Below are 16,522 nucleotides of genomic sequence, written 5' to 3' on the forward strand. Positions count from 1 at the left end.
TAATGAGAGGATGTACATTCCTTCAAATGACCTTCATGGTTTGATATTTTTCCCATAATTTAGAAGTCAGAGGTTGAGTGGAGCAAGCTTAAAGTTATTTTTTTAACTGCTAAAGTTTTGTAGAAAGCATATATTTAAGTTTGTCTTCCTTCCCTCCCCCACCCCCCCCCCACCCCCGACTTTACATTGATCAGTTAGAGACACTAGATAAAAGAACCTAAAGCTGTAGTGTAGTCTGAGTCATTCAGCAGCATTACAGAAGGAATTGATACAATGCAAGTCACAAGTTTTCTGACTTAGGTTTCCCAGATTACATTTTTTTCTTAAGTAATTTTGCGTTGCAAAAGGGTGAAACATTCTTTCCACTAAAACGTTGCTTAGGTTATTATTGTAGTTAAACAGGTTGTGTTCTAGAGCACCCTGTCATGCTAGTGACAACCCTGCTTCTTAAGCAAGCATAAATTGTGTTGTGCAGTAGAACCTAAATAAAAATGTACTTTCATATGAAAAACTATCATGTCTTCCCAAAGCCAAATACACAGTCGTTGTGTTGAAAATCACACTTTTGAAGAATGTAAAAGTAAACCTGTGGGGTAGCTGAGTCAGAAGACATATGTACTGTTGTCATTAAAAAACTATTTACATAAACTGTTACTCTTCTCAATTGCTGCTTGATCAGTTTCTCATTGTGGAGCTCCCCTGACAGGGAGGCAGGGCTGCAGAGGTGGGGGAGGCAGGTATCAAGGTTGTGCTTATAGTAAGAACCATGGGCTGTCCAGGATCCTCACCTGTTAGTATTGATGCCTAGTTTAGCCCTTTAAACCCATCGTTAAATTAAAAGTTAACTTATTTTAGTGTTAAATATTGAAAATTGTCAGCTAACTAATGGTTAACATTAGTATTTAGTTAATTGAACAGGGACATCTGGAAGCTTTATGCCATTTCAGTGCCCTGCTGAACTTATGTGAACTTATGTGGGAGGATTGCAATATATGTTTTGATGACTGAGATACATACTGCAGAGTAGTATTCTTTTGGTACTATACTACACATATGAAATCTTTAATTGTTTTAAAACTAGCAAAGTTCTCAGACAAACTGTTTATAGAGTAGACTTCTACGTAGGTTTTCATACTGAAGGAGATAAAGCACATTTGGGTATATTACATTAAGAAACCAGGCCTTGCAAACTCAAGAAATTCAGAAGTGAAGGACACCAAAACTGTTATTTAGGTTTATGTGCAGTTATGTGCATGATTATCAGGAAGGAAGCACTGAAAAGCAAGGAAAGCCCCAAAACCCCTGAAACAACTACTTTTAGGTTTCCTAATTTGTGCACTGGGTTGGAACTTCATTTTCACTTGGTATTTTTTCTCTCAGAATTATAGAAAATAGTAAGTTCACTCCAAACAGGGTTTTTAAGAATAAAATACACTCTGTATGACAAGCAGTAGATTTTTAAAAAGATTTTTTCAAATCTGTAATGAGATCTTACTCAGTCTTCTATAGAAGTGTTCACAGGAGCAGTCCTCAGTGTACAAATTAGTGTAGCTTCATGAAGAAGTTAGAGACCTATAAATAGACAGGTTTTGTGTGATTAATGAAAGGAGCAAACCAAAACACACCCAAATATCACAAGTTTGGTTTTGTAGGGTGATCAGAAGAATGTTTTCGAGTGTTTTTCTTCACCTCTGAAGTAATTTGTCATCTGAGGCATGAAGATAAGTCATTGACTCACATTATTTCTCATCCCAGACTTCTCCATGTAATTATGGGTGTCATTTTTATCATGTTGGACACAAACTAATTAGAACAGATTTGGGTATATTTTGGTTTGTGATGGCAGCTGATTATTTTGCAGGTGAAAAAGTCAACATTCAGAATTTTATTTTAAAAGTCAAATGCAAAACTTGGCTTCAAATCTTTGGGTATCTAAGCCAAAGAATATGTGCTTTTCTCAAATATTTGAAAAGAATTTTTAAAGAAAAAACACTACTAATCATAAAATGTTGACAATCATTTTTTAAATGAACCAGGCCCTTAATTTTGACCTATTAATATGTACAACTATGATCTCCTATCATATGATTTAGATACTATTTTAGAGGAACTTATAAATAAGGGGGAAGGAATATTTTCAATAAGAAGCAACGTTGTTTGCTTGACATTGGTGAGCTCCTTCAGAACTTTTACATGTGATTTTTAATATACAATTGTTCTCATTTAAATCCCCTTCTTATCTGCTTAATTGAAATTCCAGTGTCATGTTTGACATAAAAGTATTAATAATAATACAATTTCATTATTATGACTTCAAGAAAATTTTTGCATACAGAGTTAACAATATCTCTGAAAGCAACCAGAAAAGCAATTGGCATACCTGTAAAAAGTAAACTTGTGCATCTTTGAGTATGTCCTCTGAATGATTTATTTTAAGGTAATGTAGAAAATGTGTATTTCATACCAGAAAAATTTGCTTTTGAGTTTTTCTTTTGTATAAGATTTTATTTCAGCATAAGTGGAGAAATATTTTTAAACAAATAATTTTAACTGAAAATCTTCTAGGAGCATACTAATATTGTCATTAACTGATCCTCTAAAATTCTAAGTGATCTTTTACTGATTGTGTTTGCCTTTTATTTAAAGGGAGGGAGAGATGCATGGTAATCTGACTTTTAGGAAATACTTGATGGCAGATTGTAATTCCTGTATAAGAACCAATTACTTCTCCTAAAAGTATAAACTGTTTAGATATGCAATATTTTTAAAAGTCAGTTTGCTTTGCTATTTTTAAAATTATTCCTATAACTACAGAGGAATTACTTTTAAGAAATAAAGATACCTTTGGTGCTCTAATCTAGTCTATTGGCAGAAGTAGCTTTGCAAGCCTCAGAGCTTGGAGGACTTTACTCCATTTGATTCGTGTGTATCTCTCTCTCTCTTTCTCTGCTGTAGCTCTTGCTCTAGCACTGTGTTAAACAAAAGGATGTTTTTCTGCCTTGTATTTGAGACAGTTAAAAGCTAATCCTTATATACGGTGTATTTTAAAGTGTTTTCATTGATTAATACAAAGACTTGCTATTCTTCCTGTGCTGTCTCTGCAGTTTATAGGATGCAGTCATGTTATGCTTCTTTTAATTTTAAATGACTGTTTGCTTTGCTTTTCCTTCTTTTTGTGCTACAAACATAGTGGATTTATGGTCTGTGGGGTGCATTATGGGCGAAATGGTTTGCCACAAAATCCTCTTTCCAGGAAGGGACTGTATCCTTGTGCTGCTGCAGCAGGTTGAATTAGTTAGGAAGTGATTAACCTTTTTATTGATGTTGTGTCATGAAAATGCATATTGTACAATTTTTTTTTATTAAATGAACATGGATTTTTCTTGTGATACACTTAAAAAAAAAATAAGAACTTCATTTATATTCAGGCTGCACCTAGCAGTAGGACATAGTCTCTGCTGGTCCTGTAGTTAGCATACATTCACCTTCACTCATTTTCATTACACACGCTTTTTATAGTCACTTCATGTGTGTGTGTGTGTCTAGATATTTTTATTTACTTTATTTTAATAACTATCTTTTATGTTAATGTCATTGCATTTTGTTTTCAGTTGACATTTGGTCAGTTGGGTGCATCATGGGAGAAATGATCAAAGGTGGTGTTTTATTTCCTGGTACAGATCGTATCCTTACCTTTGGCCTAGGATGTAGTTGTAAAAGGTCAAAAGATACTGCAGCAATATAGTTCCAGATTAAGGTGGTTCTAATTTTTAAATTACTGGTTTTAAACTGCCTTTTCAAAATACAATTTTCAAGTTCATTATTTTGGTTCCAGGAAGCTGCAAAAATGTCTACAGTTATACCATTTAAAGCAAAACCACAACACAGCATTAATGTGTATGACTGTCTTTAGAGATTAATACTAAGCAAGATGAACAAAATACCACTTGGGCAAACAGGCTTATTTTTCCTTTTTTTTTTTCCCCCTCTCTTTTCTTTTTCCAATTTGATAGAGTGTCTATCCATTGCTTTTGGATGTTGTCACATTTAAGACAGATTTTTTTTTTCTTTAGGTGGTGTTTTACTTTTTCACATGCATTGGTTTTTGCTTTGGATATCATTTTTATGTAATAACTTACAATATTGTTTAGTACCTGAGCATGTTAGCAGTTATTATTCTTTTACATTTTATAGGAAACATTTACAAAAAATTCCTAACCAGGTTCATTAGTTACACTCTGGAGTTTTATATTTTTGTATGCAGAAATGATCCTGCAAACAGCTTTCAGAAATATCTGGCACTTGTGTCTTTCTATTCCATGTATGACTTGGTGGCATCTGTATGGGTTGTCCTGTGAACAGTACTTCAGACAAAGGGTCTGCTCTAAGCAAATAGAGCTGAAACCTCTGGATCATTGCTAAAATTAGAGGATCTTACTTGTTTATTTGTAGTTACGCTCCAGTTTTTTAGATTACAGAAATCTTTCCTGCTTTTGCTGCAGGTTAACTCTTTAATAATTGATATAGTACTGTTTAGGGGTGAAGATTGGGTGAAGATTTTGAGGCACAGTGAAGAGGTTCAGGGCATCCTTACTTTCAGACAGCTCTGTCATTGCATGAGCTGTACCATACTTAGCTTTGTTCATCTGGGTTTTCAGTTTAGGCTCAGTGCCATACAGTGTAAATACTTTTGTTTCAAGGCCTGTACTAAAGTACTGTAGAGCTTGATAATCCTTATGTAAAGGTCTGCTGTTAAGTTTTAAGAACATAAGAGGGGGCCTGCTACATCTGGCTGAAGGTTTAGGTAACCCAGTATCCAGTCTTTGGCAGTAGGCAAAAAGAGAAAGTTGGGAGAATGTATGAGTGAGATAAGCATACATAAAATTTTACCTGAGCTCTGTCCCAGTATCTAACCATATGCAACTAGGAATTCATGAGCCAAATGGTTTTGGGTTTTTCCTATTCAGTAACACATATTAAATTCTTCTGCTGTGAACTGGTCGATCTCCCCCTTTACCTTATGTAAAATTTTCAATTATGTTCCTTATGTGTCCTTGAAACTCTTTAACTTATGCATTCAAGTCTGTGATAAAATTGTCTTTAACCTGTATGGGCCAAGATTTCAACCTTTTGTGTGCCCACTGGTGCTCAGTGTTGCATGTCATTAGAGATCACAAACTTGGGAGAGTCCAGGACTGAGCTGAGGTATCAAGATGAGAACGAAGGATAAAGCACCCACATGGGGTAATTCTCACGAATGCCTTGGTAATGTGTAGTAGCTTGACTGCTGTGAATACATGTTCAGATTAGGAAGTGAGTTCTTCTCCAGAACCCAAACACCTTTATTTAAATTTGTTTAATACATTTTGTGAGTCTTTTAATTTTCTCTGTTTCTGAGAAGTATATCCTTTGCTAGTTAATTACAGTTTTGAGTAAAATACATGTTGCCTTGACTACGCTATCATAGTCTTGCTTTGTTTCAGTTTTCTCTAAGAAGGTAGTCCTAATTAACGATGATGAACTTGATATTTTATTGTAATTTTCTGTGTTTTCTCTCTGTTGGTTATTTCATGTGGTTTTAACATAACTTTTTAGCTGAAAATTAGCACAGTGTTTTTCTTAGCTGCATAACCTTAGATATTGATCAATGGAATAAAGTTATAGAGCAGCTAGGAACACCATGCCCTGAATTTATGAAGAAATTACAGCCTACAGTCCGAACTTATGTGGAGAACAGACCTAAATATGCTGGATATAGTTTTGAAAAACTCTTTCCAGATGTCCTTTTTCCAGCTGACTCTGAACACAATAAGCTTAAAGGTAAGGTCTATCTTCTGTGTGTTGTATATCTTAGAAATTTTAAAACTATCATTTATTGAACAGAACTCTGTCTTGGTTTTGTTCATTATAAAATCATCCCACTAAGGATTTAAATATTACAGTATATAGAACATGGGAATGGATGAACATGCTGGCATATGCTTACTTCTGCTTTCTCATCTCTGAAACAGCTCCTATTCTGGAGATATCTTTATAAAGGAAAGTAAATATATATATATATATATATATATTCCTCTAGATGACAGATGCCAACATGATTTAGAGAAGAGTGGGGGGAGGGTGGAATAGAAGTTGTGTAGGCAGAGCAGATCTTCTTTCTCTAGGGATGAAAATAAAGGTTTTTATATTCATAATACAGAGATACCCTGTAGTTACTGAAATAACTTACTGATTCTAAAAGTCACCTACTCAGTGGAGTCATATTTTCTGTGACTAACAGTACATGACAGTTTTTTCCCATGAAACTGTAAGAGACGGGTAGTAGGTGCTTGTCCACTGCTATTCCAGACAAGGCTGTACTGCCAAAGGATGTCACACCAAAAGGGTACTGTATGCTGAAAATGTATGGTGAAACATGTCCAACCCCTTTTCCACCTGTGTTGTTCTCTTCAATTTTCTTTTTTTTCCATCAAATGGACCATTTTCCTAAACCCCAAATCCTGTGAGGGTTGCACAGATATTAAACTGGAATTTGTGTATTCCAGGTCTCCTCTCCTTATGAGCTTTGAAATACTGTATTATATGCACTATATATGACACTAGTCTAAATAAAAAAATTCACTTTTACAGCAAGTCAAGCAAGGGATTTGTTATCAAAAATGTTGGTTATAGATGCTTCTAAAAGAATCTCTGTGGATGAAGCCCTGCAGCACCCATACATCAATGTTTGGTATGATCCATCAGAAGCAGAAGCTGTAAGTTCTTGTTTTAGGTCTCTGATTAGGAAGGTACTGTACTAAAGAAACTTGTTGTGATGCTTGATATAACTGCTTGAAAGATTATTGCATGATCTGCATATTTCATTAGAAGCTTAACTGAGCTATAATCATTTTTATTGACATCAGTAGACATGTTTTTTAGAAATAGTATTATGAATTGGCACAAACTGAAGTACCTGTATCTGTGTGTGTGTTCGTGTATAATCCAGTGTAATCTCCTGGACATGTAGCAATGCACCTGAAATCTTTTATATAGGGTTCTAATTTATTGAATTTCAGTTGTTTCAGTGTGGTTTGATTGCCCCTGATAGGATTCTGAGGTATTCACTCCTGGGCGAAAGAAATATTTTCATTACTTGTAGCAATTGATAGTACTCTTGAACTAGGAAATAAGTGTTTCAGCAAAATCTGAGTTCAAAATCTTAAGCTTTCAATTAACACTAATGAACAAAGGGATTAATTGAAATTTTTTCTTGAAAAATTAATTTTGGGACAATTTCAGTTTATGAGAAAAGTGTAGGTTTTTTAGAAGAAGGGTGGTTGGTGATGGCCCACTAAGAATAGAAAAAGATGCTTGATGTAAATGGTGCCATTAGAATTCTGCTGATCTATAATAGCTAGAGGGAAAACTTAGTAATTAACAGTAAGTAGGTAAAAAGGGCTGCTTGGGCTGGAGACTGCTGCACTTAGGAGCTCTTCTACCAGACTGTTCAGTTTCTATTTTAATTATTACAGTAATGTAAGCAAATCTGTTAATCAGAAGAACTTTAAAACATGTAGCAGCATCTAGAAAATAGGCCAAGCCCAAGTATGAGAGAATATATGACCATGTAAATACAGTATTTTTAAATCGGGTTCATATTCTGAGTGCTTACATTCATTTTTCATTTATTCCATTTTTATATCCCTTTTGATTGCTTTATCATGAGTTAGTTTTGTTTTTCAGCCTCCACCAAAGATACCAGATAAGCAGTTAGATGAGAGGGAGCACACAATAGAAGAATGGAAAGGTAAGAAGGGCACTTTAGTAAGTCTTTTGGGAGTAGGCTGGACCAGAATGATTACTGTTATTAAGGTGTTTCTGAGCAACCTCATAGTATTTACTTAAACTGCTTGGAATGGCAAGGGAATAGATCAGTGGTTCACAACCTCTTGATTGTTGGAACACTAAAAATTTTCCTGTGACGGTGCTGAACCTTTGTAGTGAGCTTAAGACCTGCTCATTTCAGTTACCTTTTGTAATCCATAAGGCAGCATTTTTAGAGAGGGTGACTCTTCTGGTCAAACTGCTAGAGTTGAAAAAGAGGCAGGAATTTGAGCAATGTAAGTCTGAAGTAGAAGCAGTAGAAGCTGTAAGGAGCGTTAGTAATGGGTGAGATAGTGAAGTTACAGCTGGTGTGGGAGATGATGATGGTTATGAGCCGTGGGATCCTGAGAAAGTAGCTTGGGTTGAGGTGTGGAACAGATCATAGTATGACATAAGGACTCATACCTCCAAGAGCATCATCCTTAATGTTCAGTACTGGTTTAGTATCTGTATTTCCTGGTCATGTATGAGGTGTAAAATGATAAAGGGGAACATCTTTGTTATTTGTAAAGCTTGTGCTTCATTTCGAAATTGCTTCTAGAAGGTGTGTTATTATTGCAGAAGTTCTAATGCTAAGAAAAAATGCAGATCCAGATTGCTGTGTAGGCTATAAATGTTGTATTTAAGCAAGAATTTAGTGCATTGAGCAATATAATACTTCATACTATAAAGGTCTAGGAAGGGATATTAGACCTGTATAACCTTTTTATCTCCAGAGTTAAAAAAAACAGGGACAAGGTTTCATGAATTGTTTTTGACAGTTTCATTGTGTTGGCTGGCAATGGACACAAGTCTGTAAAATATAGTACTACCACAGATTTAAGTTGCTTTCTATTAGAAACTGAGTTTTAATTGTAAAGGCAGAGATGTGGAGAATTGTGGAAATTCTCTGACCATCCTCCTTCCAAGCGAAGTCATTTCCCTTTTGAAACAGATGTGCTGAGGGCATTTCAAGCAATATGAGTTTACTTTTTGAGACTACCACAGCCCTTGAAATTATAATTCTTAAAAGCTTTTTCTTCCAAACTGTTTGTATGTTGCATTAGTTTGCCAGTGACAGATAAGAAGTAGTATTCTGACAGTCAGTTCTTAGGAGTTGCATTTAACATGTTTAGTCCTGTTCTTCTATTGTTGCTTCTATAGATTCACAGCTGAAGTCTTCTGGCTAACAAGCTGCCATTAGCCTAGAAACCTTCTGGCCAGTACACAGGGTATATGATTGATTCATGTTACAAGCACTTCTAACCTGTTTAAGGATGAGGAACTTCTGTAACTGGAAAATAAAAGTTGCTGCTTTCATTTGGAGTGGCTAGTATTGTATTCCATTTCATGGTGATCTGGACCTTTAGATGTTGTTGCTGAGGAAATTTAGCGGCACGCATGTGTCAGGAGGATGGCAATGCTGTTTGGGTTTGTTCCTACCTGTTCCTTTGAAGACTGCTGATCAAGTTTATCTGTACCAAAGAAGCCATTGATAAAAACTGAGTGGTCATTAAGATTCAGTTTAACCTCAGGTCCCCGAGCAGCATGTACAAAAGAGTCTTAGAGCAATGTCAGTGTGTTCTCAAGAGTGCCAAGCCATTGTAGCTTCAACAGGAAAGAATTGTACATTTTTATATCACTTACCAGTTGTTCTGTAGCCTACAGCCTGTTGTTCAAAACTAATTCTGAACAGTAAGAAACCTATGAAATTTAAATGTACATTTTAATGGGAGATATATTATTAATCTAGTCTTGGGTTTGAAAATTAATTTTTTGCCTTCCCTTCTCTGCATTTTCAGAGCTGATATACAAGGAAGTCATGGACCTTGAGGAGAGAACCAAGAATGGGGTTATACGTGGACAACCAGCCCCTTTAGGTTGGTTACAATAAAAGCACAGTACAAAGCTACATTGAGTTGTAGGTCAGGAGGGAGTAAAGCTGTTCAAGACATCCAGTAGTAACCTATCTCAAAAATACGGCTCTTAAATGACCAATAGCCTCTTGAATTCTCTTTGCAATATTGCTTATTTGAATAGAATGTATAGTGTTGACATCTCTTTTTACTAATGTGGTAAATTCTTCTATTATTGTTCCCATGTAACTGATGCTTCATTCATTTCAGTCCTCAAGAAACATCTTGGTATTTACTGGTATTTTATTGCCATAATCTGGCTAGAGGTGTAATGTGTAGCTGGTATAGTTTCAAATAAGAATATAACCACTACTTACATCTATTAAGTACTGAAACAGGATTTCTAGGTTGAAGACTTACAGAACGCTTTCAGAAACTGTTGCTGCAAAATGTGCCCATTAGTTGACCATTGATAGGACTCCATTTTCACTGTTGAAAAATGATGGCAAAAGTTGGACAGCTGTTGCTGACTCTGCTCAGAGTTCACTGAAGTCCAGACTCTGAAAAATCGTTGTGTATCTGAGATTGAATGTATGGGATGTCACTGGACACCATCTATTGCCCAGCCTGAAGGGGAGGATCTGATGGGAAAAAACAGGCCTCTTATTTCTTTATCAAAGTATGTAGATATATTTTAGCTTTGGATCTCAACATTTTGTAGGGTATTTAAGCTCTGGCATTATGCAGTACTATCTCTGTGTGTGATTTTTACCCTTCAGCCATTAGCATTTACTGTAATTTGACAGGTGTCGTGCTGTGTGAGTTCGGTGGTTCTTAACATACCATTCATTAAACCCCACATTAAAGACTTGTGGGTTTTATTTGCTTTGACAATGAATTGAGACACATTTCTTCAAACTTGCTAAAACAGGGGAAAGTAATGACTGTTAGAAGAGACAGACTAATGCAAGTACTGAACCGTGCAACTGTATCTGCAACTGATTTGCTGTTTTGTTTCTCATAGCACAGGTGCAGCAATGATCAATGGCTCTCAACATCCATCTTCATCGTCATCTGTCAATGATGTGTCTTCAATGTCAACAGATCCAACATTGGCTTCTGATACAGACAGCAGTCTAGAAACCTCAGCTGGACCTCTGGGTTGCTGTAGATGACTACTTGGTCTTTTGGGGGGTGGGAGGGGGGGATCCTTTTAGTCATTAATAGGGCACCTTTAAAATTTGGTGGTATTTTTGAGTGTTTTTTCAAAAATAATTGTAGAATTCATCATAAAGTGCTGTAATTTTAAACTGTAAGTTGTGTTAAAAGCAGCCACTTTTTTTGCTGTAATTAACTGTAAAATATTAAACCTGATAATTTTTATTGTGGTTTTAAAATCTGCATATTTGCTTTACTATTATGCTGCTGATCTTTTTTTACTGAATTTGTAAGATTTGTTTTATCAAAGCACATATTAATGTTGTGGTCATTACCATATAATGATTATTTAAGATTTTATAGGTTTTCAATTTTTTAATTAGAATTTATTCCAGATGTTTTGTTCATGATATCCTTCAAAGTTTTATGCTTGGTCATTTGTCCATGTCCAGGTGAAGGGGGGGAGAATTCAGTTCAGCCAGCTGTAGTTTTGGGCATACTACTATGGTGCTGGCAGTGAACAAAATCCTCTCTTTATTTTGGCCACATGCCTACCAGCAAAAGCAACAATTAGTGAACTTTTTTAGAGAAACGGTATACAACCTTTGCAAAGTAACCTCATCTGAATTGTTTTATAAACTTAAAAAAGCAAAGCATATCTTCAAAGCTGCAGAAATATCTAGCCTAACAAAGTAATGTGATGTTTTCTGCAGAATTGTGGCATGCCAAATCTTGTGATCACCATAAAACACGAGGATACTTCATGAATAATACATTGCGATGCCAATAAACTGTTTACTTCTAGCTTGTAGCCTGTTTTTGTACACACGAAACAAAGTGTATCCAGGATGTCTAGACTGCCAAGAGGGAAAATGAATATGCTGTAGCTATACTTTAATGTAATATGTGATTCTTGGGAGTTTTGTTTCTTACTAGTTTTGTCTACTAAGGCGAGTGCTTTTTGGGTAGAAGAGGGAATGACATGAATGCAATAGGGGCAAAACTTCACCTATTCTTTCTCCACCAAAAGTAACTGATTGCTAAAAACCATTAAGTGGTAGGAGAACCTCAGGATTTCTGTAGCTAATGCATTAAGTGAGCAATATATGCCATCCAAAGGAGGGAGTAGTGCTGTATAAATTAATACCTATCTCTTTCATTTCACCATGAGACCAGTGTAGCAGAAATCTTAATAATGGTTCATTTTAAGTCATAAATATTCAGTAGTTTTCAGCACTGAAGCTCCAGGTTTCAATACACTTTTTAAACAAAAGATATATTGAAATACATAGAACAGTTACTAAATAGTCATGTAAAATGGTGCTGCTCCTCACAGAAGTATTTTAACTGTTTACATTTTATATTTACAGAATGATTTATGTATAACTGACTTAAGTTCATGTATGAGTTAATCATTCAGAATTTATTCCTTTGGTAAATGCAGATTTTTAGTGAAGCTAGGCTGTATAATTGATTGCCTTGTATTGATGCATTTTTTGTGTAGTGAATTAGAATGTGAAGAGGAATTTAAATTAGTAACGCTCACAAAAATGAGCATAAAAAAAATACAGAAGTCTTGCCAGGCGCAGAGCATAAGCAAATAATATAACTGGCTACAGAGGTTATCCAGGAATGACTGATGCTCTTCAGTGTGGTTCCTTCTGCTTGTTGGGTTAAATAGGTATCTTTTTGAAGTTCTAATTGAAAGAGGAAAATTTGTCTTTGCAGTAAGTTTCAGAAAAACAGAGGTGATAGTAATGCTTTCAATATCTAACATGTCTTTTTAAAAAACATACAGGGTTACAAAGAATGGTAATGTCTCAAAGATGACTAAATTGATAAACTGCACAGTTGTTTTCCTGGCCTGGCTAGACTGCTGGTAAGTGCTGTGTGTGTGTAATTTTCCTTTCCTCACTTGTATCTAATACTTCAATATTGCCTTTCTAAACCACATTTGTTAAGGCAATTATTTTTACAGAATCCTGCCAGATTGTGTATTACCTCAGAATAGGCAGGACATGTTTGGATTCATCTAGCACTGGAACATAGAAAATCTGCTCAACTTGAACAGAGACCAACAGAACAGTCTATTTTGTAATTTTTTTATCAAAGTTTAAGCTGTGAATTAAGCCAAAATTTTTGGTCATACAACAGTACTCCATTGCTATATAGTCAAAAGATACTCTGGTCAGCCCAGTATAATGAAGTTAAGACTGAGTAAAATCAGCTTCTGATGACTGTAAGTGCTGTTAAGAACAGAAATTGGTAAATATAATTACTATTTAAATTTATTTTGGACCCCTTTGCATTGCAGTGATGATTGAAGTATTCTGAAACTTTGAAATAATTTTTGCTATCACTTTCCAGTGTCCTAAAGAAAAATTGCTTTTAAAATGAATAGTTACTAGGCTTTTACCACAGTGTGCTACGATAGAACTTCACTGAGTTCATAAGCTCTAAGGAGAATTGAGCGTTTCTTCTTTTAAGGTAGGGTTCAAGAATGGGTGAGACTGTCTGCTGCAACACGTTGCAGTGTGAGCGAGCTGTGTTTTAAAGGGATTATTTCAGTAAGGTTAGAGCTTTGCCTGTGGGAACCTAGAGTTCACTTTTGGCACCATCTTCATAGCAGTGTTGCTTTTTTCTTTTTTTTTTTTTCAGTTGCTGACATTTTAGGCAAATTAAAGTGATAGCAGATTTCAAAGACGAGAACATCAGATTCAGTAACTAAATTATCACCACAACATACTAGTCTTAAGTTCCCTTTTTATTTGTTGAAATATAAAATTATTTCAGAAATAGTTGTAAACTGCCACAGATAGCAAACAAATGGGTAGCTAGCATTCATCTGTCTTTGTCTATTGTGATATTGTTGGATCATATACTAATACACTGTACAATTTTATTCTTAAAGTATTGAGTTTTATTTTAGTCTATGATTTCAAAATCTTCTCATGACAACAGGCTTCACTAAAGTGCATGCAACTTTCCTCTTCTAGGGCCATTCCAATCCATTAGGAGAGTGGTAGGGATTGAATTGCAGTGAGCTGATTTCTTATGTCAGGTGAGGTTAAAAGTTGGCAGTAATAATGAGATTAATTTCCACCTTCTCTGGTCAGAGCTGTGGCAGGCATCAAGGATAAAATAGCTCCTCTCCTTTTGTAGAAGTAGGTTCTTCAAGAATTTGAAATAGAAGTGTGGGGGAAATGAATACCGTTGCTCTGTGCTGCATCTCTGATCTGTGAAGTCTTTTGTTGATGCAAGACAATGGGTCAGGATTTGAGGTTTTTGTGTGTCAGTGTGTGAGAAGCTGGACTGCCAGAACAATACCCATTCAGCTGAACAACCTTAGACCACCTCTGTTGGATTTATTCTGCTAAGCTGAACAGACATGGCACTTTTCCCTATGTAGGTGGGTTTTTAGTTTTGAAGAACCTTACCATGCTATATGCAGTAGTATCTTTCTGGATAGGAATTCCAGCTAGATACAAAGATAATATCAGGATAAATAGTTTGGTAAGCCCCCCCTGCCCTGTGCCAGCACACAGTTGTGAATTTAGGGGAGGATATGGTGAACTGTATTTGAGGTAGTTGTGGCAATAGCACCCTCTACTGCCCCAGTGCTCAAGGAAGTAGAGTGTTACTGACATGGGTTTGTTTTATGGAAAACTACTTCTCTGAACACAGGCTGTTTCATTAGAGAGCAAAAGTTAAGCACCTTGACGGGCATTTGCCTGAGTATAATTCCCTGCATTAATGTATTTGGCATTCATCACAACATTGCATAAAGACAAACGATCAAAAAGCTAGTACAGGAGGATAGTTCCTACCCAGCCAGTAATACGAAGCCTATGACACTAAATGTTTCTTGATTAAGATTATGGGGGAAAGTGGAGAAGATGGTTCAGCTTACGCTTGGTCTTACTGTTTCAAGTTGCTAAAGGAAGTGAATTATGGTTTCAAGATATGTTTTTATATGCTGTTGACAGCAGCTTGTCCATGCTGTTACATTTTATTTTCCTATCGATATTTTGGTTCTTACATATTTAGTTTGAGGGGACTTGAAGGAGAGCTGTCTGCGTTTTTCAGTAAGATTAGAAAGAGGATTTTAATGAAGAAATGTGATGAGACTCTACTGCCTACCCAAATTTTCAATTAATTTAATTTATTGTTAGTTAAGGGCACTGGATAAAAGTGGTATTTTAAGTTCTCTCTTTCACTCCCTTCTCTTCTTCTTTAGGTATCTCTGCATTACAGAAACATGTTATGAATCAGATCACATTGTGTTTCTACTTCTGCAGTTAAAAATTTAAGCTAGGTTTTCTTGAACTACCTCACACAAATTTTCTACGTTTCTTAAGTAAGCAAAGCTAACCCTTGCTAGTGGAACTACACTGAATGTGAATAGAAAAATACACTTCCTTTAGAAAAATAAACTTATTGGCCAATGTTGAGACAATATCAGTTAAGTATGTTTCTTAAATATTTCACGTAAGATGTTCATGTGTAATATATAGCTTGTGTACAATAATGTACATCTAGAATATTGTGTTAGCTGTAAATTGGTGATTTTATTATTGTAGTCTGGTTTTGTAGCTTACTAGTAATGTCAGCTCATCCTTTACATTTTACAAAAGGAATAATTCTTGGTAAGCTTTGCATACAGATGAATTACTTTTGTAGGCCCAATATCTAGTCTATTTTTGAGAGTTCTTTAACTTTTATTACTAAAGTTGAGAAAAAAACCCTAATTATTGTGATCATTCCTTCTGCCCCTTTTGAAGTATATTCTTAATTTTATTTTGTCCCAAGAAATATGAAGGGGAAGATACACCATTAAAAATACTGGGGAAAACTGTAACTACTTTTTCTTCCCCACATTTGATACCTTTTCCTGCTTTTCCTTTATTCCCTCCAAATAAGCTGTTGGTGGGGCATTACTGAGAACATTGTGGTTTTTTTACTCATTCATGCCATAGGTCATTACATGTGCACCACTGGAATGTATACATTGTTATCTAGTATGTCAATTGGTTATAATGATATTTTAAATAAAAAAGAAAAAAAAAAAAGTTTGACCATTATGCATTTAGCATTTCTTCATTGCTAGGCTGGAATGGATTTCATCGACTTCACAATGAGGCTGCAGTTGAAGTCTTACTAGCATCAGTCCTTCCTGAGAATTAATCCGTTTTTAATGGTATTTAAACTCGTGTTTTGTGTGTGAGCTCACTCGTGGGCAAAGTGACATGTTTCTTCCATTACTCCATTCCCACGGGCTTTGGATGTGCCACAGACTATTAATACCAAGTGTGTTTGTGACTGCTTGGAATCCATTTTTACTTCCCTGCTGCTAACTCTAGCCACCTTCTTTCTGGAAATACAACTGCTGAGACCCTGTGTTGCAGAAAGAGGTAAGCCATGGGCTGTCTCGTGTATGAAAGCCTGAAGGATCTGACTTCTGAAGAACTCTTACTGGAGAGCTAACTTGGGTGCCAGGACCACTTCCTGCACTGGCACCTCTACTGTGGGGTTAAATCTTAACTTAATTCACTCACTGCCTTCATTTCCAGCAGGGTCTCAGCCTTTCTTTACACAAAGTCTCCAAGATGTCCTTGAGTTGTGTTTGTCTGCATGCTGTTACCTTGTCTTTGTGTATGTTTTTA

At 35.7% G+C, this 16,522-nt stretch overlaps 1 protein-coding gene across 11 annotated transcripts in view; it reads left to right on the forward strand.

The window, feature by feature from the left end:
- Nucleotides 1-15,944, forward strand: part of MAPK8 (mitogen-activated protein kinase 8) — a 52,295-nt gene extending 36,351 nt beyond the window's left edge. For 3 of the 11 annotated variants that reach the window (XM_074830837.1, XM_074830835.1, XM_074830836.1), the window contains exons 7-12: nucleotides 3,191-3,262; nucleotides 5,638-5,820; nucleotides 6,631-6,755; nucleotides 7,726-7,789; nucleotides 9,648-9,725; nucleotides 10,731-15,944. In XM_074830837.1, coding sequence (XP_074686938.1) covers nucleotides 3,191-3,262; nucleotides 5,638-5,820; nucleotides 6,631-6,755; nucleotides 7,726-7,789; nucleotides 9,648-9,725; nucleotides 10,731-10,876 — 668 coding nt within the window. In that variant the 3' untranslated portion in view covers nucleotides 10,877-15,944. Of the gene's footprint in view, nucleotides 1-3,190; nucleotides 3,263-3,611; nucleotides 3,684-5,119; nucleotides 5,821-6,630; nucleotides 6,756-7,712; nucleotides 7,790-9,647; nucleotides 9,726-10,725 lie in introns of those variants that run through there. The other 8 variants (XR_012623997.1, XR_012623998.1, XR_012623999.1 and 5 more) reach the window with 8 other exon arrangements.
- Nucleotides 15,945-16,522: the final 578 nt, after the last annotated feature.

Source organism: Strix aluco, chromosome 7 (assembly GCF_031877795.1).
Source record: "Strix aluco isolate bStrAlu1 chromosome 7, bStrAlu1.hap1, whole genome shotgun sequence".
In the NCBI taxonomy this organism is placed as follows: domain Eukaryota; kingdom Metazoa; phylum Chordata; class Aves; order Strigiformes; family Strigidae; genus Strix; species Strix aluco.